Source organism: Oryza glaberrima, chromosome 2 (genome assembly GCF_000147395.1).
Source record: "Oryza glaberrima chromosome 2, OglaRS2, whole genome shotgun sequence".
In the NCBI taxonomy this organism is placed as follows: Eukaryota; Viridiplantae; Streptophyta; class Magnoliopsida; order Poales; family Poaceae; genus Oryza; species Oryza glaberrima.
Genome location: NC_068327.1, coordinates 15,896,765 through 15,923,457, shown reverse-complemented (window position 1 = coordinate 15,923,457; position 26,693 = coordinate 15,896,765). Strand labels below are relative to the sequence as shown.

The following is a 26,693-nucleotide window of genomic DNA, read 5'->3' as shown; positions in this document are numbered from 1 at the left end:
TCAACTTGAGATTCAGCCCATATGAATTTATGATGTGGCTCGTACGATAAAGCGTTCTCTCATCTTGGATGAACCCATCTTATTATTGAGGTGCTGTCCATATATCCTCTAACCTGGGTGTAAATAGTTAGTTATAAGAAACTGAAAATGATACGTATTGTGGTATCCATCATCCTACTGAACTTTCAAAATTCAAGTCCAAATTCGCTCATGAGTTGCCAAGACAAAAATCGGCCGTAAATTAGTTTACTGCTCACATGTCACAACAGTACAGAGGGACCAATTTATAGTAAGTAGGAGTTGCCATCTGTAGTTACAGCCCAGCGGAGGAATTCCATAGAACCAAAGCTGTGGCCCATGAATGAAATGAAGGGAGGACAAAGAAATAAGTTCACTTTGTGACCCTCAAAAGTGATCGAAATCTAATCTGTCACCCTAAACCACAAAACCGGATATCTCGAACCCCTAACTCTCAAAACCGGTGTAATTTGACTCCCTCGGCGGTTTTGGAGGGTGGTTTCGCTGATGTGGCGCCTACGTGGCGGTCTTGACTCAGTCTTCTTTCCATGTGGAGTTGACGTGGCGCTTACGTGGCACTAGAAATAAAAAATATGTGTGGGACCCATTTGTTATTCATACACACACAAAAAAAAAAAGTAGGACCCACTGTTATGTGGAGCCCACATAATCCTCTCCTCCCCTTCCTCCCCTTCCTCCTCCCTTCTCTGCCCTCACGGAGGCACGGACGATGGAGTCTGCACCGACTCGTAGTCGGCCACCGCCTTGGCCGCTGCCACGGACGGCCCGCGGGTTGTTGTCGGCCTCCCCCACCCCTCCCCGCGGAGCCGTTGCCAGTGCACTCGGCGGCAGGCGGGAGTTGGAGCAGCGCGACGACGACCTCGGCCTTTTCTCTCGCTCTCCTTCCTTCTTCAAGCCGTGTGGCTACGAGGAGCGGTCGCGGAGCATGATTCTGGCGGCGGAGATGGCGATGGTGCGGTGGAGGCCGGTCGGCCTCGAGGTAGAGCGCTGTGGCGGCGCACGGGGTGAGGCGAGCGTGGAGGACACTATGGACTGGGTGGAGGAAGAGGTGGAACGCGTGCGGTTGCGCAGGAGGAAGCGACTGGCATCGATTATCACGGCGATCTTCTTTGGGTGTCCGTCCACGCCGACAGCGGCTACTGCATGCCATGACGGCCGGCACGGTCGTCGTTTCTGTTTCGCCGAAAGATCTCCAGCGAGCGCGTTGTCGGTGTCGGTATACGCTGCAAGGCGGCAGTTGGGTGAGATGTGATGGCAGGTCAGGGTTGGTGCATCGGCTGCCTCCACGCTTCACAGGGTGGAAGTGGAACAACGACGATGACGACGGCTTTTCTGGCTCGTGCCGCCGCAGCCTGCCATAACTCCAATATGTCATTAGTTAGTAACTAAGCTTGATCATATTTGATGATCAGCGAGATGTACAACGGATCTTGGCCATCTCCGAGATATACAACGGTGACGCCTGCATGACAATCACTGGTGAGATGAATCAAGAACTGATATATAATTTCTCCGGTCTCTACGCCACGGCTCAGAGAAAGGCACCCGCCCGCCGCCGCCGCCGGAATCATGCTCCGCGGCCGCTCCTCGTTGCCACACCGCTTGAAGAGGAAAGGAGAGCGAGAAAGGTCAAGACCGAGCGGGAGCAGGGGAAGGGCTCCTTCGTCTTCCTCGAGCTCAAGGACGGCACCGTTTTTGTGCGGGGAGCTGGAGTGGTGGAGGCGAAGAAGGGCGGCGCGGCGGGCGGCGGCGATGACGGGCGCCATCACCACCGCCACAACCAGGCCGTGCAGAGCGCGGTGGCAAGGGAGCGGCCGAGGCGGATCAGCAACGGAAGGGCGGTGGCAATGGCAGGCAAGCGGAGACAGCGGCGAACGGTGAGCCACGCCACCCACCTCCTCCTCCTCTCGTCGCCCAACTCCCATGCTGACGTCGGCCTGCTCCTGCCCGCCGCCGTTCTTCGCCTCCTGCTCTGCCCTTGTCCGCTGGAATCCGCCGCCTCCACTCACGAGCTAGCCACAACAGAGCGAGCAAAAGCAACCGCCCTCCCCGCCCTCACGGCTTCGTCGTCTCCGGCCCTCGCCCGCCCACCGCCAGCCCCCGTCCCACGGCCGCCGCTCGCCGAACGGAAGAGAATGAGAGAGGGGGGAGGATGAGGAGAGGATGATTTATGTGGGTCCCACCCATACTTTTGGTGCATGACAAATGGGTCCCACACATATTTTTTTATTTCTAACACCACGTAAGCGCCATGTCAACGCCACGTGAAAAGAAAACCAAGTCAAAACCGCAACGTAGACACCACGTCAGCGAAACCACCTTTCAAAACCGTCGAGGGAGTCCAATTGCACCGGTTTTAAGGGTTAGGGGGTTAAGATATTCGGTTTTGTGGTTTAGGGTCACGGATTAGATTTAAAGTGAAATTATTCCAAGGAGACAAATGAACGCGAAGCCCAAACTCAAAACCGTCAACTTCAGCACAACTCAACACACAGTGCCGATGACCTTGAAAAGCCGAAAACAACAGCAGTTCGATGGAAGTGCTCACGGGCATGTACGTAGGGGGCCTGCTTGTGCGGCGCGCGCGCCAGCATCCCGCGTTTCCTTTTTTTTTTTTTTTTTTTTTCTAATCTTCTATTTTGCGCGTTTCTTTTTTTTTTTTCTAATTTCCTATTTTGGCTCCATCTATACATTTCCTTTTTTTTCTCTGTTTTCTTTTCGATTTTTTTAATTGTTAGCATGTGCATTTTTGAATGTTTTGAATTTTGAGATACAAGTTTTCAAATTTAAATCTAATATTTTAAATTTTTAGGTGAATGTTTTTAAATTTGAGTTAAAAGTTTTCAAACATTAGTTAAGTTTTCAAAATCTTGACTTAAATTATTTTGAGTTGAAAGTTTCAAATCTTCAGTTGAAAGTTTTAAGTCTGAATTGAAAGTTTTCAAATCCGAGTTGAACGTTTTCAAGTTTGAATTGAAAGTTTTCAAGTTTGAATTGAAAGTTTTCAAATCCGAGTTGAAAGTTTTTAAATCTTGACTTAAAAATTTTTAAATCGGAGTTGAAAATTTCAAAAAATCTTGAGTTGAAAGTTTTAAATCTTAACTCCTACTCCAACACGTATGCGGTAGTCACGGAAAAAAAAGAAAAAAAAGAAAAAATCGCGGTAGAGACGAAAAAAGGAAAAAAAGTTAAAAGATAAGAAAAAAAAGGAAAAAAAGATACTAATTCGAGATGTTAACTAGATAAACAAATGCATGCGTGTGTGACGCTGATGCATGCGTGATGCTGATGCATGTGCAGGTGTGGGACCAATGCATGCATGCATATTATATTGCAGGGTGGGACATGCATGCGAGTACGCGCTACTTGCTAATCTAGCGCGTATGCGCTAATTAGCATCCCTGTGTACGTAGGGGTGCTTAGATGAATGCTTAGAAAAACGATTCTGTGTAGGGTGATTATATCATGTGCATGTAAGTTTACGGTACATACTCCATACATGCTAACTAAAATATTTTATTTTTTTTCTAAAAATTAGACATTACTTTCAAAAGTATAGCACATATCTATAAAAACCGCACCCCCTCTGTTCTAAAATATAAAAAGTTTTAGTTATAAACATTACTAAAAATCATTACTCCATCCGTCTCATAATATAGTAATCTATAGATTGGACATTTCATATTACAATAAATCTGGACAATTTCTGGTCTAAATTCCTCGTATTGTGAAATTTCTCATCCGGTTATAGGTTTCTATATTACTAAATAATGCCCCACGCTTTGTTGCGGGATATATGTTAGATAATGGAGAAATGATAAAATGATTTGGATTGAAATATTATGAAAATGATTTGAGAATAACGATTTAGTATGTGTATGTTTAGTTTTAGAATAAAGTATATGCTCGCATATTGAGCTTTGTGTGTTTAATGGATTGATGTGATATGCTTGCATGTAGGTTTTAGGAATGCTAAAAATACTATGTTTGCATGTTAAGCATTAGGTATTTAGTGGACATTAACTTTATATAAAGAAGAGATAAGACAGGGGGTATATTCAGTGGCGAACCCGAACAAAATTTATCGGGGTCCCACACATACTAATTAACTAATTATTGATCGATTATACTAATTATCATGACATATATTAGTTAGAATTAGATAATCTACGGATCCCTGTAAACTACACATAGGTACCTCATTGGGTATATTGTACTATCTTTGTACCAATATATAAGAACCTAAAACTGGATGAGACAATTTCTATTATAACTTATCTAGAGAGGAAGTATATCTAGTATGAAACGTTCCATCCAGTCATCAGTCCTAGATTCTTATATTTGGGACAAAGGAAGTAACGGAGGTAGAACATGATAACATTGCTACCTTTTACCTTTCACATTGAATGTCAAATCCCATTAGTGACAACAAGCAATCGCTCACATCAATAAGCTTACCAGATAAAGGACTCATTTGTTTTAAAGGAATTATAAAGGAAAATACGGTAAATATAATCTTTGAAATGGAAATTAAATTGCCATTCGTCTCAAAAGGAATTTACCAAAGAAAAAAAAATCCTATTATTTCAATTTTAGGGGGAAAATACAGTGAAAAAAAACCAGTCCAATCTAACGTTTTCAATCCTTTTGGCGGGCTTGTTGAGCAACCATACGAAAGTTTCATGTGTTTTACAATTCTCCGATTTGCACATTTATTCCCATATTATTTTTACTTTTTTTTTCTATTTCTATGTTTTGAAAATCAACAAAACCGAATGAGCCCTAAATGGATTCCTAGAACCCAATGAAACTGGTGTTGAGGGTAAAAGACCAAAGTGCCCTTTATTCATAGGAAAACATGATGGGTGGGTAAATAAGAGATTAATAATTAACTTATTTTGGACAAGCTTTAGACTATAGAAATTAACTTATTTTAGAACGAAAGGAGTAAGATAATGATTCTAAACCACAAAACAATTGCTCATATTTTCATATTTTGCTTTTCTTAAACACATTACAAACATAAGTGCTCACAAATACATCTACACTCACCCTATAAACGTACATCTTACCCCTACAAGCATAACCCCTATAAGCATAGAGATCGGACCAACGCATTTTGAGATTGACAAAATCATCACAAACGCCTCATTATCAACATGTACATCGTCTAGCACTGAAAGAATAATTAGTTATAAATGCAAGCACCATGTCAAATCTAAACCTTAAACCCAAACAAACATATTTCAATGTTTCACCACAACTCCACAAGGACAAACAAAATCTATGCTCAATGCATCATGTTTTGTGACTGACTACGTTGGCAGCTTGAGACCACTTCACACGCAAGAAAGAAATGAAAACCTATGGGTGTATGATCTGGCAAGTACTTTTGTGCTGTATACAACTGCAGAATTTTTTTTTTTTTTGAAAAGAGGGCAAATGCTTCGCCTTTGTTTCGGCAGTAGTGTACGAAAGGAAAAACAAATGTGATGGGAGCCCAAATCTTCATTGTCAACCACAGTCATATTCACTCACCAATTAAGATCCCCTGCAGAATTACATGTATTCACTGACATGTGGATCTGAAGGGCTGTGGAACCCACATTTCAGTGAGTAGTACTTTTACGAACTGCATCCATTCACTCACAGGTACGAGCACACTCACCTACACCCTCCGCTTCGAGAAAGAACTTTTGGAGATTAACATGGACAAAAGGATTTTTTTTTTGTTGGTACGGAGGGTGTACGCTGCTACACACCGTGAACGTACGTGTGACGGTGTGAGTGACGATCTCTCCACATTATCAAACTCACCGTACACCCCTAAAGCATACAAAAGCCGACTCAGGATTAGGCAAAAAAAGGAAGAAAGCGGAATCCATGGCTTCAAACAATGCCGGTCAGGAATCACCGTAAATTTCGCGTTCGATAAGCGATCTTGTTAGGCTAAAAACATCTCTTTTACAATATTAGATGTTTACGAATGGTATTCAAGGGGTTCTGGGTTCTTGATTCCCTTAGGGCGACCAAACCTTATCACGTTTTTACCTGTCAAAAGCTTCAATGCACGCTCGAGCGTAATCTCCTTTGGGTCTGCGCTCTGTCACAAACAATTTTGAAGAAATATATGCATCTCAGCAGTTAAAAGTTTTGTTCAATTGTAGTATAGCAGAAAACAATAGCGCCAGCACAAAAGAACTAAACATTGCGCGTTTGTATTCGCGTAGTATCATAATGGTGTGTGGGTACCAACATTCAACAGATAGTACAATATTAGAACACGTACCTTCGGCAATGGAGCAAGAGTTCTCCTGTGTCTGATTCTAAATCCAGATTTAGAATGTGTTACAAGTACAGGAAGATCATCATCAGGGTGTTTTCCCTGTTAGACATCAATCAGACAACAATATCATCATGGGGCAGCTCATCAACGTGAACTTAATTAGCAGCTAAAATGTTGCGCATACCAGGATTTTGGGATACTGCAATAGCTCGATTGCATCTTCTAAAGTGATTGAGTCAATATCTTTCACCTGAAATTAGGGTGAATCATAGCTGAGGTTGAGTTCTTGAAAAAGGTAGATCAGAAATTGCCAAACACAAGCTTGCTCTGCATTTAAGAAACATATTAATATGGAAATTACTTCAGAAAGAGGAGCTCTTTTCCGAGACACTCCTTTTATATCCTCTCCAACCTGGATATAGTGACCGTAAGGACCTTGTTTCAGAAACACCTGTAAAACAAGCAACAAAATATCATAAACATTCTGTACAAGAAAAATAACAAAGCAGGATAACCATAAGACTAGAATATACCTTCTCATCAGAATCAGGTAGCACCCCAAGTAACCTAGGTGTAAAAGTGCTTTGAATTTCATCAGATGCCTCAGTTTCATCAACTTCAACCGACAATGTGCGAGCAATGTACCTTCAAGTTTGGTACGCATGGTGTTCTCAATTATAAACAATAAATGCTTAAATCATAGTTTATAAACAGAAGTAACATGGATAATAGCAAGGATTAAACTCAACGAATTGATAATTTCTAAGAGAGGATCATATGGTCATACTTGCATTTCGGATGTCGATCACAACCTATAAAATATCCTTCACCATGCTTACTTACTTTCAATCTCAGAGTTCCTTCAGAACAACTGCAGATATTGCAATCATAAGGATAGCATGACAGGTTAGCGATACCAAATTAATCTGTAGGAATATAGCACCATACATATTTTATGGCAAAATAAATGTGAACCTTCTACAAAGTAGAAAACAACTTCTTAGACGTAATGAGATGAATTACCTAGGGCATATCCTACTATCATTGTCAAGGTCAGGAAAGAGGATGGAACCAAATTTTTCTTCAAGCATTCTCTCTACCTGCAACAAAGTGGATAGTTAGTTAAAATACCGTTTTGAATGCTAAAGGGATTACAGATCTATAGTAAACAGTACAATTTGCTAATGAGTAATGACTGGTATAAAGATGCACAAATCTGAGCAGGTGGGTGGAAATCAGGCAGAAACCCAAAGCCCAGTAATATAAATCTCAATGAGTTAACCATGTTGTTTCGTTTTTCATCCATATCCCTCTACCCGTAATATATGGGGCACTGGAAAGAAAAGGGAAAATAAAGCAAATCGGGCACTTTTTGGACAAGAACATGGGCTCAGCCACAATTGTATTTACTAGCAGTTCTTTTCTTCCATTGCTAGTAGCCTGAGTTCATAAGTGGAAGCATCTGTAGGGGAGAACGAACAAGATCATAGCCCAACATTTCTCATATCTTATTCCTCAGAAGAAATGTGGGGTTTGCAAGTTACAAGCATCCTAGCAACCATCAAAATTTTTAGAACCTACTCACAGAAACCAGTCTTTTGAGCTGCGTTCAGAGGTGGAGGTTGGGAACTTCTCCCCGGATGCAAAACGGAGCGATCCATTAGCACATGATAAATTAAGCATTAGCTAAATTAAACTTGAAAAATAGATTAATATGATTTTTAAAGCAACTTTTCTATAATTTTTTTTTTTACAAAACACACACCGTTCAGTTTGGGAAGCATGCGCGTGGAAAACAAGGAAGTACTTGGAAAGAGGTGGTAAAGAACACACCCTTAACCCAGTTGCTATGTCTTGACAAAAGTTGATGTGATCATGTGAGAGAAATAAACTTGACTGTGCATCATCTGATAACTAGAGACAGTAGTCATACAGTTCTAGGAATTATTCTCCCTCCATTAGGTAAATTTCTAAAAGTTAAATTAGAAGAGTAGAAGACCAAGATCATATGAAAATAATTTGAATATAAATCCAATACAACTTTTGTGTCAACAAACATATATAGTCATGAGTTAAAAATTACAAAGTTTGAATCTTTAAAGGCAATTGCACCTTATGAAAAATCAGGAAAGGGAGTATTTTTCTTTTTAGCTGCAAGGGTGAATAAATCTTCCAGAAGAGACGTGAAAAAGGTAGTACCTTCCTGACTTGAAGGCGACTAGCATTGCCACAATATTTATTGAATCGTTCCCAAAAATCTTTCAGAAGGCCTTTCCATTCAGTTGATCCAGCAGAGACGTTATCAAGCTAATAAAGCAGTAGGAAAGGGATATTAGTATGTTTATACCAACTTCAGAATTATCATATTAGGACTAGTGAAGGGGGCTAGCTGTTCATAAGAATATAACAATTGCTGGTTAAGTTATCATGATGGGAAAAACTTGGAGAAAAATTTCAAAATTTAATCAGATTTTTTAGATCTATCTCCAAGTTTTTATGGTTTCACATATACCAGCCCATGTCAGTGGACGTAGAGTGATAAGAATATTTTCAAGAATACTTTCGTTGACATCATATATACTAGCATATCTCATTCAAGATGTTCATATATTCATCAACCTCTTTTCTTTCTTCGTGTATTTTTATCAATATGCCAACAATTCTATTTTTAACACAAGTCAGATACACTGCTTGATGTTGCTCAAACAGAAAGTGCAAGAGAAATGGGTATATCAGAAAATGACATCCTGGTAGTAACAACATTGTTTGTTAAAAAGAATTGACAAGGGGTGCACATTAGCATATGAACAACATCACAAAGTAGAGGGGTTTATAAATGTATTGTCCAGTTATTTGGTGTAAAGCGCTTTTCCAGGACAGCCCTGCTCCAGTCTCAAGTTCAGGCAAAAACTTACCAAACAAGCTCCAGTCTCAAGTAAAACTTCTGTATTTAGTCATTTTCACATTTCTATATAATACCACCAATGTGTCTCAAATGCAAGAACAATTACGGACAAGGAAACAAACATTTTTTAAAAACTATTCTATGCACATGGGGTTTAAGATTCTCTTCTGAAACAAGTGTGACTAAACTTTCATACTGATATCAAACTGCAAAATTACTGGGATTCACATTGACCAAATCTGTGGCAGTAACTAGCCAGCTTATGCTGGTTTCTGATCTCAAGAATAAGAAAGAAAGGGGATGTAGATATAACCTACAAACTGAGAATTGTTTACTACCTCAGTCTCCAAGTTAGCAGTAAAGCTGAGATCTGCAACTTCTGAGAAGTGATGTGTAAGAAATGCTGAGACCTAAGGAAGAGATGGCAGTTAACATATGTCAAAAATAGAAGAAATAAAACAACTTAATTAATTAAAGTTACCATAAGCAACATTGATGCGAGAACTGAAAGAATCGTATATACACATATAAAAAATAGTTTAGGTGCCTTGAAGACTTTAGGGACTATAGTTAACCTGTAATTTTCCTTACAAGGTTTATGCTTTGGCACAATTGGATTATATGATCAAGTAATACATATAGCTAGAGGTATCACCTTTTATTTAAATCAATATAACAGAAATTCAATGTGTGATCAGGATTGTAGATGTTATTGCCAAATAAGACCTTTCTAAAAGGAAATGACATAAGGAGCAAACAACCTACCATCCGACCACGGAATTCGGGGTGCACAACTTGACCTTTTACTGTCACATGGTTACGATCCTGAATAGCAAGAGGTAAACACTGTTATCCATGTGGCTTGAGTCATTGTTAATTTAATGATGATGCAAGTTCCAACTATTTTGCAACTGTTTGTTTTGTCCATGTAACATTGTGGTTGACCCCAACAAAAACAAACATCTCTGGATGTACATTTGAAAAAGAAATTGTATGTTGTACTACTTTGCCCAGGGATGATCCTAATCAATCTCAGCCTATCCAAGTTGGGGTCTTGCGGCTGATATGTTTTATGAGCCTTTCCTTATTTATGTCATATATTTGTAGATGGACTTGCATCCAATGGCAGGCAAACATCATAGATACAGTATCTCCTGGTTTCCAGATTTAGATTATGTTACAAAGAACTCTAAAGCCAGATCACAGCTTAATGCCAAGCTGACCACGTATGTGCTGACCCCAGTGCTCCACGTTGCAAACCACATACAACTCAACTTCCATTGGATTCGAAAGGTCCAAGGTGATGCAAGTAAATTGAAGTCCAACAGTTACCATATGACCTGTGTTGCACCACATGGCATATGCAGCACCACAGGAACATAAGCAAAGCAACCCAGCACAAACATGCTGTAAGCTACATAGTTTGTTCATAACATCCAACCCAAAAATCAGCATATATATGAAAATGAAAAAAGGCAATGGGTTATATTTTGGGCATATCATGATCTAAGAGAGTGGGTTATAGGAATATGGCACCTGCAATACTTTCATTATAGAAGAGTATGTGGATGGCCCTCCGATTCCAAGTTCTTCTAGTCTTTTAATCTGCAGGTACCAAGGAAGAAACCTTACATTCTTAAATTACAGAGAAAGCCCAATAAAAGGAACATTTTTCTATCGCAGGCATGGCTCAGAATGAACAAATAAAAGAGTAACATATAGGTATTAGTACTAACCAATGCACTCTCGGAATAACGTGATGGAGGTTTAGTAAAGTTCTGTGCAAGATGAACGTTAACTGGAGACATCAAGTCCTTCACCTGAGAAAAAGAAATGCAACAATAAGTCAATAACATGCTGATATAGTTCAATGACAGGCAGCAATAAGCATTAGCTTCAAAAAAGTCATAGGAAGTGGACCGTTGAGGTAATTTAACAGCTGCTGACCTTTAATTTGGACAAGGCCTCAAAGTTATCCTGATGAACAGCATCATCCTCAGAATTGTTACTGGAAGGACTTGCTTCCGTGTCCTAAAAGGGCAACATATTTTCCCATTACTGAGTTAAGCAAGCTAAAGTAAATGTTAGGCACAGATTAATATAGTCCTCAATTTTGATCATCCAATCTCCAAAGGTAACACATTTTCTTAACAGAAGCACAGAAGAAAGTGGACGGTCGCATTTAGAAGACATTAAAGTATTAAACAGATTTTCCTAAAAGGTTGATGCAGGATATAGAAAAACTTAGGCAAAGAAAAGTGAACTATACAGGATGTTCTGAATGTATAGAGGATGCAAGAAGCATAGATACATAAAATGTACAACTTACATCATATACAGCTTGGTATCCCTTGAAGTCAAGATTTGATGCAGACGAATGAAAAATCATGTCTCCTTTAGAATTACCAATATCAACTTGAATCTACAGTGCAATTACGAAAAGATAAACTCTAAGCATGAAATTTGATTGATTTTTTTAGCTATTAAAAAAAATAGTGCACAAAAAAAAGAAGAGATTTTTTTTTACCATGGAAATTCAGAGATTTTGGCATAATACATATTAGAGAAAATGGAGGCCAACATATTGTCTGTTACAACACCAGCATGCTACTATTAAATATATTTAGGCTGCATTCTCAAGTACATTTTGGATGAGCTACTTCCCAAACTGCTAAACGGTGTGGTTTTTTTATTAAAAAAATCAAATAAATCCATTTTTCAAGTTTATAATAGTTAATTCTCAATTAATCATGCGCTAATGACTCGCTTCATTTTGAATACCAAGGGACCACTATGTATGCCTATTCGAACTAAGCCTTAGCACAAGAGCAATAACAAGCATTGCCATGTGGCCTCTTCGGTGTTATTTGTGTCAGCAATTCATAAAACCAAATTAGCAACTGTTAAATAGAAGGATTATTATCCAGAAGAAATATGGGTACGTTCAGATACAATTATTCAAAGCTGTCATAATCCAGAAATGAAACGTTTGTCTACAGAACGAATTATTTTGCTTGGTTACAACTTAGAAGCACCTTCTTACAAATCCATATTCACTACCAACCTTTTTTTTATTAACTAACATGTCTTTGTGGAACATTTTGAACAGACATCCAAACGAATAATCCTTACACTCACAAATACTTACACTTTTTTGACAACTCTATGTAGTCATAGAAGCTTGTTTCTTCTCTGTTCAGCTGTTTTTTGACAACTCTATGGCCATGTGCACCTGATAATGCAGAGGCCGGGCGCTGCCCGTTATCTAAAAAAAGCTGTTTCTTAGGTGGAATTTCATAGAGCAGTCCTACTAACTATAGACAGTACCATCCAGTTTACTTCAGTGTGTTCTTGTTGTTGGGGTGTCATTAGAGGCTAGAACATATTTAGTCCAATTAATCTAAACCATGGTTTTCATATTAAGAAACACTCCACAATAAGAAAAGTGACAAGTGTATAGGAACAGCTGTGAAAAATAACAGTACAAAAAAAGAGGCAAAAGAATAGCTAACCATCTCAGCTCTAGAAGCTTCCATTTGGCAAGCCATAGTTCTTTTCCATATTAGGGCATATAGTTTCAAAGAATCATCATCAAGTGTACTGACCAAAGATGCTGCAAGGTATATTACGACAGAACTATATATCAAAAGACAGAAACTTATACCAAGACCTAAATAGGCTGCAGAAATTAAGCAAAACCAAAGTTTATTATTTAGCAACCCAAACTTCAAAATTTTAACAAAATTCATCCTTCAGGTACTTTAATCCTAAAGCAGATGCCGACCTCAGGTGAAAATATATTCACAGCAAATGGCAAACCATTTCTCCTAAAATGATGCAAAGATGGTCAAAAGCAATATTTAGAAAAAATGTTACTCGAGGCTGCTTGTGAAATAAGCAGGGATATGCTAGGTGTTGAACAGTGAGACAGAGAGTGGATACTTCAAAGAAAAGTTTTACTGTGAACTAAATTATACAGTATATATTTTACTCCATCCGTCCCAAAATAAGTCAAACTTTGTACACCAATATGGACATAGCATATGTCCAGATTCGTGTACAAACATTGATTTATTTTGGGGCGGAGGGAATAACAGATAACAATTAAAACACGTATAATATTTTCCTTGGTATTATACATGTTTTAATTGTTAGTTCTGGTGCTTTCAGTATGGTCACAAAATTTGGAGCTCCCCCGAATCTCTCGATTTGTTTCGAATTTTCAAATGAAAATCACAAAATTTCATGGAATTCATCATCTTGCTGGGGCTCACATTTCAACCACAAAACAAGTTACTCGAACACTGCTGCCAACTATACTATACAATATACCATTTTAACAGATAACCATTACATATACCAAGCAAAAAGTTGTTCGTCAATGTTTTAAGTGTGATGTTCACAAATTTATATAAGCTTTAATTATATTTCTAGGTTTGCAACAGGTTGCCACAGTAGTGTAGCAGGCATTTGATGCTTCGCTAGAAGTGCATAAAAAATATTGTGAGCAACTGAACATTGTTTTAGAAAAAAGAAAAAGCAAGAAGGACAAATGAGTAAGTACGGCATAATACAAACAATTTTTTGGATACTAACATAATTAAAATGTTGTATTCAAAGCTTTCTGTAGGTAGGAAGTGACAAAATATTGCCCATCTATGAAATCTGGAAAACTAGAAGTTGATCAATACATAACAGATCTCCACAACTCTGTTTTATAGTCATGTTTGGTACGCAACAAATTTGGTCATGTACATACGATAATTCTATATTTACATTGCTATCTCCACAAGGCAATTAGGTATATTTTCAATTAAGTCTGAAACCAAATAAAGTTGCTAGATGAAATGCATCATCTAAAATAGATAGAACACAATAAATTACATAGGGCAACAGGTAGATTTCATTACACGGTAACCTCCTTATGCTGGTTGGCCTTATGGCTTCATGCGATTCTTGAGCGTTTTTCACCTTCTTGAAGTATTTTCTAATGCCCTCTGAAGCATATTCCTCACCATACCTAAAAAAAATGCTTGTTAAAACATGCAGGTTGCAAATGACATGCAGCACATGCTGGAACACATAAAGTGAAAAAGGTAAACTGTCAATAACTGATGATACTGATTATTTGAGACTACCTCATTCAGGATTGACCAAGCCATGATAGTAATAAGGAAAAAAAATTTCTATACCATCCAATGATGTTAAGTTTGAAAAATACCAGTAAAGATCTTTTGTTTGGTTATGTACCACCAGAAGGACACAAAAAAGTTTTCATCTAAAAACAGGACACAAAAATGAGATAAATAGCACTGTCACACTTGTGTCAATTTTCCATTGCATAATACCTCCCATTGATTCCACTTTCCACATGGTGCATGCCAGCCATGCCTAAGTATTCCTGTGGTTCATTGATTCCTCCCTAGCCCATGCATGTCAGCTAATTCCATCCTTCATTCTTTAATTTATCTAGGCTTATCCATCTCTGGCCTTTCCACTCATCATATCCCCCTCGGAAGGAGGCGCTTCACACTTGGTTGAGCATGGCTGAAGCATCAACAGCATGAAAACTTCAAATAGAATGTGGATGTTTCTGCTGCTACTGACATCTTAATATGGTTGAAATTAATCTCTTACATATGTTTGGGTACATGATGTCTTCATGACAATAGCCATTGTAATACGTTATTATCTCTTGGATCTGATTTTACCGGTACGAAACTTGATACATCCGCATGAAATGAAATGAAATATCTAGTTCAAGAATTGTTCCTTTTGAGCAGGTATTTTTTAACATTTCACAGGACATCATTCCCTCCGCACATCCAAACAGCACAAGGAGCTAGTAGATGGTGACAGATTGTTCTTTTTTCTCTAAAGAGTGAAACATTTTGATGGTAAATAACTGGAACAAAAGAAGCAATGGTATTTTCTTCTGATGGTATGAATTATCAATTAGGAAACGACAAAAATCAACAACCAAAGAACAGGAACTGCTCCGACCATGTAATCAAATGTATCTTCACAACAAATAAATAGATTAAATTAATTGATTTGAATCGAATTTAAATAAAGTGATTCATAAATATACCCCATCATATACATCCTGAAAAACAATGTTCTCAGCAAAAAAAAAAAAGAAAACTTATTGCTATTAAAATAATCGTGAATAACCATGAGAAATGTGCACACTTCCAATCATGAATTGAGAAACTAGGAATTCAGATTATTGGGCACTACAATAACTTATAAATTACAAGTGAAACAGTAGATATCAACCAACGAAAAACCACTTGACTAGATGCTCCAGTAGAGCGTACCTTTGCTTTACTAATGAAAGAATATCTTCTGCAGCTACATCAGAAATCTTCAAGGGAAAACACCGACCATACAAGTAAGATGACAATTTGAGGCTATTAAAACAAGTACAGTATCATGCATATCATATATTGAGATGAAAGGAAATTCTGACGTAAAGGGATAGTGAGTACTGCATGTCATATATTGATGAATCACCAAATCGGATAATTTGAAATTTCTAGTTAAAATTACTACTATACCTACTTATACATACATGAATCGAAATGATGATGAGTACCGCCAATTTAAATGTTAGGACTGGGACTAGGATCAGTCAGTTTGTTCCAAAGATAGGTTAGAACTCATTAGAGCTCTCAATCCAGACTGGAAATTAGATGTTGCAGACAGGGTAGGTTTTTTCATTAGGTAAACTGATATCCCCCTGTTTGCATGCTTTGCTCATAGGAAGGATCAAACTAGGTCCTCTACTTGAGCCAAAAAAAAAAAGGTAAAATAAAAACAATTTATCTACTCATTGCAATAATGATGCAAAATATAATAAAAACCTAGACTTTTTTTCCTCAAACATGCAGAAATTCGACTTCTTGCCAATGAATGCATATAGCTTTTTTTATGCATGTATCACTGGAAAAAATATAAAATTCACCACAATCTTGTTATTGCAGGCAGCGATTATTCTAACCTGTGTAGCACTGATATACAGGCTGGGGTACGCATTCATGTCAGACATAGTGTCCAAATTGGGCATGCCAAAGGCTAAAGGGGGCTTGGGGTAGTATTGATTTAAGGGTACAAAATGAAGCACTTCTACTAAATAATCTGGATAAATTCTACAATCATAGCAACTTGTCATGGGTTAATTTGATTTGGATAAGTTACTATAAAAGTAAGGTGCCCCATGTTGTGAATAACAAAGGTTCCAACATATTCAGAGGCACTGCTTGTTCAGTTCAGTTGGGAAATACAATCCTTTTCTGGGATGATCTTTGGTGAGACGCAGTGCTTAGTAATCAATTTTCAAGACTGCATTCTTTTGCCAAATTTTCCGTAGATTTAGTTGAGGCCATGTTGGCCAGGCAACCACAAGATGAATATCATTTGCCATTATCTGAACAAGCATACGAGTTATTGGAACTTGGAGAGGTCACTCAACAGTTAATTTTGTCTTGAGGAAGCAGATAAGTAGACATATCTGGAGATCGGGTAGATAATCATCTTTTGAAAAAGATATTCTCCTTCATATTTGTAGGATGAATGAACCTCTTAGAAACATAGTTGTTAATAGTTACAAGATCTGTGAAGCTCTTTTAATTTATATTTATAAAATTTAAACTGCTGGACATTGCCTGGCACTCTGGCAGTGTTACTTTTAAAAAAAAACTTGGGCATGCCATTTATCCATTTGTTAGGAATTTGGAATTTCCCTCCCAACAGAAGTTAATTTACTTTTGAAGACAGCTGTCACAGGGAAGCTACACACGGAATGGCCCATAGACACAACCATCTCAAAACAACTCTATCTCCCCCACCCTAGAGCCTCTTCAATGCCACCTCTCCCTCTTGAGATCAGAAGTACACAACTTTGATCTCACCAACGATGAAGATAAAACAACATCCCTAGAGAATACATGCTGCCTCTTATCTCCTAAGCTACCTTGATCCTCCCATTCATGGTCATGTTGTTCGGACTCTTTCCATATGGCATTACCGTTATCATAACAAAAGTATTTTTTGACATGGCATACCAAAATGATCTGTGCATCAAATAAGAACCTTTTAAGCACTGACAAATTAGTTTCATGGCAGAAAGTGTCACTGTCACTATATGTTAAAAGGCCCTAGTCTATAAAACTTCTATAAAGATTGAATAATGCTTTATACCTTAAGAAAGGTAAAGACACTTTTATATAGTGGGAGCAAATTAATTTGTTTATTTTGGATGAACCATTTTAACCCGTAACTATGGATATGGACCAAAGCAATATTTTTACACTATCAATAGTTATAAAGATAATGATGATTTGGTCAGAAAGGAAAGGTAGGATGGTACCTACATGAAAGCCATCTGTTCGGATGTATGTAATTAACCCAGTTGCGTCTTCTGAGGAAAGGGTGATCCCCTCATAAAGCTTTTGGGCTATCTGCAATCACATTGAAAACCATGTGAGGCAAAAGATAGCTACATCTAAATTGCATTACTATAATAGGAAATATTATATGCGCATCTGAATTTGAACTGACAACCTTCATGGTATACCCAGCACTAAAATGTAGTTTGTTTGCTGCATCCTGCTGAAGGCTAGATGTTATATATGGCATAGGAGGATTCTTGTGAATTTTACTTCTCTTAATTCCTATTACTTCAAATTGAGACGAATAAATCCTCTTCTCTATATCTTGTGCTTCTTCTTGAGACCATATAGAAAGTTGATCCAACTTTTTTGAATTCAAATGCTTTATCTGGGCTTGAAGGTTCAGGCCATTTGAAGGGCCGGAATGTTGGGTTTTGAAGCCAGTATCAATAGTCCAATACTCTTCTGGGTTAAACTGTTCTATTTCAGCCTCTCGATCACACAGAAGAGCCAACGCCGCAAATTGGACTCGTCCAGCTGACTGGCAACCAGGCAACTTCCTCCATAACAGCGGTGATATGCCAAACCCAATCAAATAATCAAGGGAACGTCGTGCTAGATAGGCATTAATTAGGTTCATATCAATATATCTTGGAGACATTAAAGCATTTTTAACAGCATCCTCTGTTATTTCATGAAAGACAACTCTGGCAACAGTAACATTACAACCCAAAGCGTCTTGTTGTTCAAGCATTTCTTTGATATGCCAAGCAATTGTTTCCCCTTCACGGTCAGGATCAGACGCAAGAATCAAATTTTCTGCTCTGAGGAAGGAAAAAAGACAAAGCAATTATAACAGAAACAAACATTAGTACGCATTATACTGTTAGTTATTCCTGAACCAGTTCAAATTACCAGTCTAAAAAAAAAGAGCTCAAACTACCACATAATATAACCATAAGACAGATATAAAGCAAAAGGCAGTCTGAGGTATCCAACGAATAACAATTCAATATGCAATTTAAACTTGTAAATTATTTTTACCAGTATAGCCATAAATTATTTTTACCCTGGTGTTTGACCCCTTCATTTTCAAGGTCTTTGATGTGTGATTATGAACAGAATCTTATGTTAGACTAAGTTCATAAAATCTAGTAAGTTTAAATAATTATGAAAGTACTTTTCAAGATAAATCTATACATACCATTGTATGTTTCAAGCTAAGTATTTTAAAGTCATTGATAGTCATTTTTTCTAAAGTTTCACCAGATTTTGTCCGAAACATTAAGTATTTGTGACCACATGAAGTAGAAGATTGTAAATTCAAAGAAAAATAAGTAAATAAACAACTGTGGTTTAAAACTTCTAGATAAGGAGTATCCAAGACATAGAATGTGATGATCAAGTTTATGCTCAAGGGTAAACTAGTAGGATCTCCCAACTTACAGCAGATGCTTTCAAAAGGCTTAAACACCATTACATCCAAAAGAGGATGAGAAGTAACCAAACAATCATTTATTAGTTACTAACTTGCATAAAACGAGGATATTGGTGTATGATGTTTCACAATAACTTATGAAGCATATATGCAATTGATTTTATACGAAAATTATGGGATTGTGTGTTTCTTTATCTTTAGAATTGGTAAGGCAGAAAACCAACATCTAATGATTATGTCCCTTAATATGTGTGATGTTTGCAAGATGGAAAATGACTACATAGAAATCAGCAGACATTTTTAGCATGGTCATGACAACCTGATCAACCAACTGGGTCGACAAATATGAACATGGGATAAGGGTGGTGGAAATATGGTCACTAAAGATGTGGATTGGAGTGGGGAAGTTCTCTTCAGGATTCCCAGCAAATACTGGCTGTGTATCAAGATTGGCAGCAACTATAATTAAGGATGTCAATCCAGGGTCATGGAACATGACATTGACCTCAACCCTGGTGACAATGGTTTGGAAGCACCTTATTTTTCAAAAGAGGTAAGCAAAGATATATTTCATGTCGACAAAATTTGAAAATGTTAACCATACTACATCAACTAGAAAACCATACCCTCTCAACGCCGTTCTTATTCTCTTAAGATGTGTCCAGGCAGCAGCAGGCACCTCCCACACCATACTGAAGTCATCATCAGGGCGAACAGATTTCGATCTTCCAGCCAAATCTCTCACATGGCCATAACTAGGCAACACTTCATACATGTCGCCAAGGTATTTTTGAATAACTTTTGCTTTTGTAACTGATTCAACAACAAGAACTGATTTAGCTGTGGGAGGGTAAAGAGGAACAAGTGGTTTCTGCTCACTATCAGAACTATCAACAGAACTCTTCGTACAAATTTCAGCTTTAGCAGCAGCAGATTTCTTTGCTTTTGAAAATTTCTTCAACCTGTTTGATGTCTTCTTATCTCTAGAAATATTGGCATTCTTTTCTGATTTGGAAATTTCACGCTTGTTTTCTTCTTCGCTCACATCAGTTGTCCCAATCTTTGCTGCTGCAATAGTTTTAGCAGATTTGCTCTGTTTCTTGATAGATACCTTCTTATCTTCACTAACGTCCTTTATTCTGCTTGTTGAACTATTTTCAGTACCTATAGCACTCTTACTGTGGTTGCTAGTTGATGTTGAAGCCTCATCAGTGATGATGCTACAAGAAGGTAATGTGCTTTTCTTTTTCTCAGATCTATGAAACAAACTGTGCATATCACTCCCTTCTTCCCTTCTCATATTTGGATTACCAAATAAACTCTTATTTCTGATGTGAAAACTCAGATTTTTATTGCACACAGTCAGAAAGCACCGTGAATTACCAATATTATTAGTCACAAAATTGTGAATGCTCATGAGCCCAGTAGCAAAAAAGGAACCACTTTTGAGCCTTACGGGAAGACGGGAACGAATTGAAGACAACTGCCTTGATGAATTATTAGTTACTGAAACTCCACACATTTCACATGGACGGAAAGGTGAATAAGGCATGAAAGTGTAAGAACATCTCTGAGATACACCAAGCTGAAAAGGTAGCACATAGCTAATACTTAGAGAACAAGTAAAATTCTGAGTGACATACTATAATCAAAGTAGAACACAGCAGAATCATGCAGAATCCTTTGTCATGTTCCAAATTAGTTTTGAGACACGAAATATCAAACTTCAGTAGTTTACCATGGAAGATTGCAGTGTAATTAAATACTATTGAAAAACGGCAAAGTTTAGGAATTTCCATTCCATCAATTCCTGTACTCCTTACTGCCACCAAAATGGACAATTATTCCCCTGGCTCTCACAAGCCATTTCACTGGAAGCATCTACCCCTATTCCGTTGCCGCACGCACACTCATTCGGCACTACTGCCCGCACCCTGTCACTCAAGCAATCTCTGGGAACCGCTCTAGCACCCTTTCCTCTGGAGACTAGAGTTGCTCCCCCCCATCCTCTTGACAATTCAAACTTGACAAAGTTCTAAGTTCTCACGTTTGACAAGCATAATCACAGGAACCTGAGTGCTTAGCTGAGGGTTGAGAAGGGTGGAAACGTGGAGATGGGGGCAGCAAAGAGCATCGATGAAGATGCACCAAGTGGTGAGAGTCCTATCGGTGAAAGAATGCACAACCACCAACTTTTTTTTCCCTTCGTTTTCCAGGAAAAAGCTTCTTTTCTTTTCGACCCAAGAAGAAATAGATGGATAGCCTTATTAGACCAATATGTTTACCCACGAGCAGATATGCGGGTTTTGAAACAAAAGAAGAAGGAATGCAGAAAATGTGCAACAGGAGTTGATGGAATGGTAAATTCCTAAACTTTTAGGATCTTCAGGTTGCATTTAAATGCAATGGGCCTTCCAATGGTAAAATTGCTGAAGTTATGATCTTTCAGTGTCATATAATATTTTTTTTCTCGAATAAAATCGAGCAGGTATCAGGTGAAACCACAGCTGATTTTCAGCAGAAGCTACCACCACCAACGAACTCCATCACTATCTCAAAAAAGAAAAAGAAAACGAACTCCATCACATGCCGCAATGCCGCAAGGCACAGCCAAAAAAAAAAAAAAAGGCCCAGCAAGGAACACTGTCACTGCCTCTACCCATTTTCCAGAGCGCGCGCACATATTTCCTGATTAAACACGACGACCACCCGGGCAGGCAAAGCGACGAACAGGTGCCGCTCAACGCACCGCCGGCAGCCACGCGCGCGGGCGAGCGCGCGCAACCGCATACACCGAAACCCGCGGCGTTAAACCCTAAGCTCGTACGCGGCCACCGGAAAGAACGGGAGGGGAGGGATGATAGGAGCACTCACCATGGCCGGAGCCGCCCCCGCCGGCGGCGGCGGCGGGTCGAGGGCGAGGGCGGCGGAGGCGGTGCGGTTGGCGTAGTGGCGCGGGATGAGGCGGCGGAGCAGGAGCGCCATGGAGGAGGGGGGGGGGGGGGGTAGGGTAGACGGGCCAGGCCGTTGCCGCGGGCGCGGGTGTTCAGGCGAGGCGAGGCATGGGGATGATGAGAAGGGGGGCGATGCGATGGCTAGGTGAGGAGGCGCCAGAGGCGGACGAGGAAACGGATCCTCTGACTTTGGATGGAAAGTCAGTCTTGCAGTTTACTTCATCCCAGCCAACCACTACATCCAACGGCACACATCCATCTTCCCCTTATTTGACTGCATACTCCCAATAGCACAGCACGCGGTCGGCGCGGGAAAAACAGAGGTGCAGCTCTGGATAATGGAGGGAAAAAGGCAGCCCTCGCTCAGTTTTGGCGCCAGAGTATAGAATAGCAGTTGAGATCCCCTGCAGTACTGCATATGCCGAGCCCACATATCAGCCTACAGTACTGCACAGTGCAGACGACATGTGTCCATAGAACACCCTAGGTCTATTCCTTTTTTCTCAGTTCTAAAAGAAAACGAAGCAATGAAATGCCAGGGGAAGCAAGAAGCAATCAATTGAAGATCCATCTTCCACCATCGGTCAATTCCTGATTTGGTGAAGAAATGGAAGAAGAGGGTCAACGAGAGCACCATGGATCCTACTGGTAAATAGAAATAATATTTATTTGTCATTGGTGATATAAGGTGATGAATTTTGAGTGTTGTTATGGATGTCTAAGTACCAATTAGAAAGCAATGTAACGAAATTGGTAACGAGATTGATTTCAAGAGTCAAGACCCTTTTTATTATTGATGTGTCTTTTCCCTGAACTTGTGTGTTGCACATGTTTCTTTTTCCAGCGAGAGTGTGGTACCTAGTTGGGTAGTTGGTAAATTTTTGCAGGTTCAAATTTCTGATGACCTTTGCACTGAAGAATTATTTTACTTATGGAGCTTGTATTCAGTGCAATACTTTTGGGTTTTTTTTTTGCCAATCCTACTATTTTAGTCACAATAGCCTTTGCCTTATAGTGCTGTAAAAAAAAACTCAATTGTTCATTTGCAGTGCATGAATGATGCTACTTGAAATTTAGGTCTTATTCTGAATTATTCCAAATGGTTTATATCAGTTTTATGCTTCTGCACCTCAGGTTCTGTTGTTCTGGTTACAACCTTGACCTTTGCGTTCATGCATGTAGTAGCAGGCAACAGCATACATCAATTCAGCAAAGCCATTGCGGCCCGATGGCTACAGAAATAGAGCTGCAGCCTGCAGGCCAAACTGAGCCGCGCAGTATGCAGGCAAATGAGAGGAAGATGGATGTGTGCCGTTGGATGCAGTGGTTGGCTGGGATGAAGTGAACTGCAAGACCGTGACTTTGCATCCAAAGTCAGAGGATCCGTTTCCGGCGGACGACGGAGGCGGAGTGCGAGAAACTAAAAACTAAGAGCATCTCCAACGATAGACCTTATTTTAAAGCCCCTAAAAGTTAAATGAGGGCTGCCCCCATCTCCCAAGGACTTAAAAAATACCTCCAACTTTAGCAATAGCCCCTATTTCTTAGCCCCTACTCATGTTTCTCTCTTATTTTAGCATGCAATCCTTGTTTACACTATGTTTAACACCACAATAATTAAACATAAATATTTCTAACGCGTATAATTTAACCATAGTTAAATTTACAATTTCAAACGCCACAATTCAAATCCAAAATCAAAATTTTCAAACATGTAAATATGGTGTGGGCACAATGCCATATACAACAACACGCAACCAAGATTTATAATTCACCACTGAAAACGAAAATTGCTCACCAACATGTCATTGTCTGTCTCCATATCACGCAATACCTTCAACTATTGCTGGCCGGGGAGAAGGGCGCAGAACGTGGAGGTGGTCTGCGGGGGAGGAGGGCGTCGGGCAGGCTGGCAGCCGAGAGGAAGGGCGCCAGGGAGGAGGCTGCCGGGCAGCCAGGTGGCCAGTAGGGCAGGAGGCCGCCAGGGAGGAGGTTGCCGGCCAGGGAGATGATTCGCCGGGGAGGAGTGCGGCGAGGAAGGAGTTGGCCAGTCGGAGAGGACGGCGCTGATCCGGGCGGCGCGCATGCGGAGGAGAGGATTTAGCAGCGGCGCTAGCAGAAGTTTTCGCGCGAAAAAAAAAAGAGCGCGCGGCTCGGCGGTTGTGGGACTTCTCTCCCGCGCGTGGAATAGGGGCCAGGGAGAAGGCCCCTAGGCCTGGGGGCTTGAGGGGATAATTTGGAGGCCTTCCTATTTTAGGGGCTTTAGTAGGGGCTTTGTTGGACCTGAATTTTTTGTATCACCTCTCAAATTTTGTTTAGGGGCTGTGTGTTTAGTACCCCTGCTGGAGATGCTCTAAGGAGGATATATTCTTTTTGAGTAAATTCTTCCGTAACACAAAACCTCAGGTTTTACAATTTATTTTAGAAAATCTTAAGTTTTATAGCAAAATGTTCCATAAAACACTAGGTACAAGATTGCATCGCTCATTTGACTAATATATTTATCTATAATATATTTGTAAAAATTGTTTGAGTTATTTTTTAGAGTAAAGTACACGGCCGATCCCTAAACTTGTGGTGTGGTGTTAGTTTAGTCCATAAACTTGAAAACTGCACGTTTAGGTCCGTAATCTTGGTTTAATGTACCAAGGCGGGTCCAATCGGGGATTGACCACGTCTGACCGCCAACGTGGCGTGCCACGTGGGCATCGATTTTGCAATCGGCCCCCTCCGCATCGAAGCCGTCGGAAATTTTACATTTTCCCCCCCTTTGTGCCTTACCGCCAACGTGTCGTCCCGATGTACATCGCCGAATCCCCCAAAATCCCCAATTCGTCTAGGGTTTGGACGCTCGGCAGCGGTGAGCTCCGCGGCAGCGAGGCGACGGCGGGAGGCAAGCAACTGCGGTGGCGAGGCGACGACAGGAGGCAACCAAGTGCGGCGGGGAGGCCACGACGGGTGGTAGCCAAGGACTGGTCGCGGCCCCCATGGCTTCTTCAAGCCCGGCCTCCGCTTGTACTCGCCGGAAGAAGGTACCGTTGATCCTGTGCCCATCGTGCGAGAATAAAACCGTCGTGAAGCGCACATCGAAGACAGCTATTAATCCGGATCGCATTTTCTACACTTGCCCTGACCACGAGGTGAGCAATAGTTGATTGAATTTGGTGTGTGTGGTGTTGAGTTCAGTTTGAGGTGCCATTTGTTCTTAATGGTGTAGAAAGATGGATCTGGGTGTAACTTTTGGTTTTGGGAGGAAAGATACATGAAATATTTGAAGAAGAATGGGTTAATTGCTGGAGAAGAGGCTGCACATGTAAATGCACAAGTTGCTGCAAGCTTGAAGAATGCAGGACAATTGGATGAAATCAAAGTTCAGAGGGAAGATGGTGATGAATTAAAGCAGACATTGATTACTGCAGTGTCCATTGGAAGAGAATTAGTAGTGGTACTGAAGAACATGTTGGTCCTAGGTTGGTTATGTGTTGCTGTTTTAGTTTGTATTTTGGTTGTTCTTATGATGAAGTGATGAAGAAAATTGAAAGACTCATGTAATGTGTTGCTTATTGACTAATAGAACAGTGATGTGAATTAAATGTTATCCAAGTGGTTTTTGTGTTTGTGCTATCAATGGGAATAAATCTGTATATTTCTGTTGATTTCATTGGGTCTAAATCAGTATGTGTGTCAAATATATGTTGATGTTGGTAGTTTCACTGGTTTATATCTGAATTGCAAAAAAAATATGGTTAGTAATCAGCAGGATTCAGGGTATCAAATGTGGTTACAAAAATGAGGACTACTTGTCTAGCAAGCACTTGAGTTTCAGTTTATTATGGCAAGCACATTGTTGACAGAAACAAAGAGATAATTGATATGAAAAGAAGTGGCCACTTCATTGCATGATAATACCAGGGTTCAACCTCAACACATAATCAGTACCACAGCTGACATAATTAGTATCACAGCTTACATAAAAGAACCATAACTGTCTAGCAGAAGTATTGGCATGTTGGCCTATCTGTTCTATCCAAAAGGGCATAGTTTTTGGCATGACATGTGCATTGTTCAACTTCAGTACATGACAATACCAGGGATAAGTGCTATATAAACCTATCTAATATGAACAAAATGTGCATAGTTGCCACCAGGTGCATCCTTCTTCGCATCACTGGTTGCCTGGTGAAGTCCTCTTTTTCTTCCTTGAAGCAACATCTTCTTCCTGCTGAGTGAGATCTACCTTCTTCTTCTTTGTAGTACTTCCTACCTTCTTCTTTGCCTTGGTAATCTTTGCTCTTCCTTCTTTGGTTGCAGTGGTCAGAGCAACAGGTCTTGTGGAAGGTTGGTTTTGCTGAATGAAAACAGAATCTGGCAATGGACCTTGCTGTTGAGTTATCTGACTGGGCTGTGAAGACTGCAAACAAACCAAAATTAGATTTATAGGTAGAGTTAATTCAATACATGTGCAGTTGTAGGAAATACATAGATGAAAAGAAGTGCACCTCTGCCATCATCACACTGAGCATATTGTCATTAACCTCATTTAGCAATCCAGTACTTGTTCCAGGTTGTGTGCCCATCATTTCCTGCAAGATAATATGGTTAGTAATCAGCATATTTTGCTTCACATTTGTGAAAGAAAAAATCTTCACCTGAGTTATACTGGGCTCTTGACTTCCTG

At 39.7% G+C, this 26,693-nt stretch overlaps 1 protein-coding gene across 1 annotated transcript; it reads right to left on the bottom strand.

The window, feature by feature from the left end:
• Positions 1 to 5,521: 5,521 nt before the first annotated feature.
• On the bottom strand, positions 5,522 to 22,271 carry LOC127762987 (uncharacterized). Its single transcript, XM_052287532.1, has 21 exons — positions 21,936 to 22,271; positions 19,688 to 20,646; positions 17,796 to 18,447; positions 17,606 to 17,692; positions 15,551 to 15,597; positions 14,141 to 14,250; positions 12,743 to 12,843; positions 11,560 to 11,652; positions 11,178 to 11,261; positions 10,967 to 11,050; positions 10,767 to 10,835; positions 9,996 to 10,055; positions 9,569 to 9,640; positions 8,525 to 8,632; positions 7,349 to 7,425; positions 7,113 to 7,196; positions 6,859 to 6,970; positions 6,687 to 6,776; positions 6,510 to 6,575; positions 6,329 to 6,424; positions 5,522 to 6,142 (listed from the first exon to the last, which is right to left on the bottom strand). The coding sequence occupies exons 1-21, from the start codon at positions 22,044 to 22,046 to the stop codon at positions 6,020 to 6,022; spliced, it is 3,285 nt and encodes a 1,094-aa protein (XP_052143492.1). The 5' UTR covers positions 22,047 to 22,271; the 3' UTR covers positions 5,522 to 6,019.
• Between the last annotated feature and the right edge of the window lie 4,422 nt (positions 22,272 to 26,693).

What these genes read in the sequence shown, in the direction of transcription:
- LOC127762987 (XM_052287532.1), bottom strand. Translation starts at nt 22,046, where the DNA reads ATGGCGCTCCTGCTCCGCCGCCTCATCCCGCGCCACTACGCCAACCGC. An exon ending in GATCGACATCCGAAATGCAA is followed by an intron (nt 6,971 to 7,112) that starts GTATGACCATAT and finishes CCAAACTTGAAG; the next exon opens with GTACATTGCTCGCACATTGT. An exon ending in AAAGAGCTCCTCTTTCTGAA is followed by an intron (nt 6,576 to 6,686) that starts GTAATTTCCATA and finishes CCCTAATTTCAG; the next exon opens with GTGAAAGATATTGACTCAAT.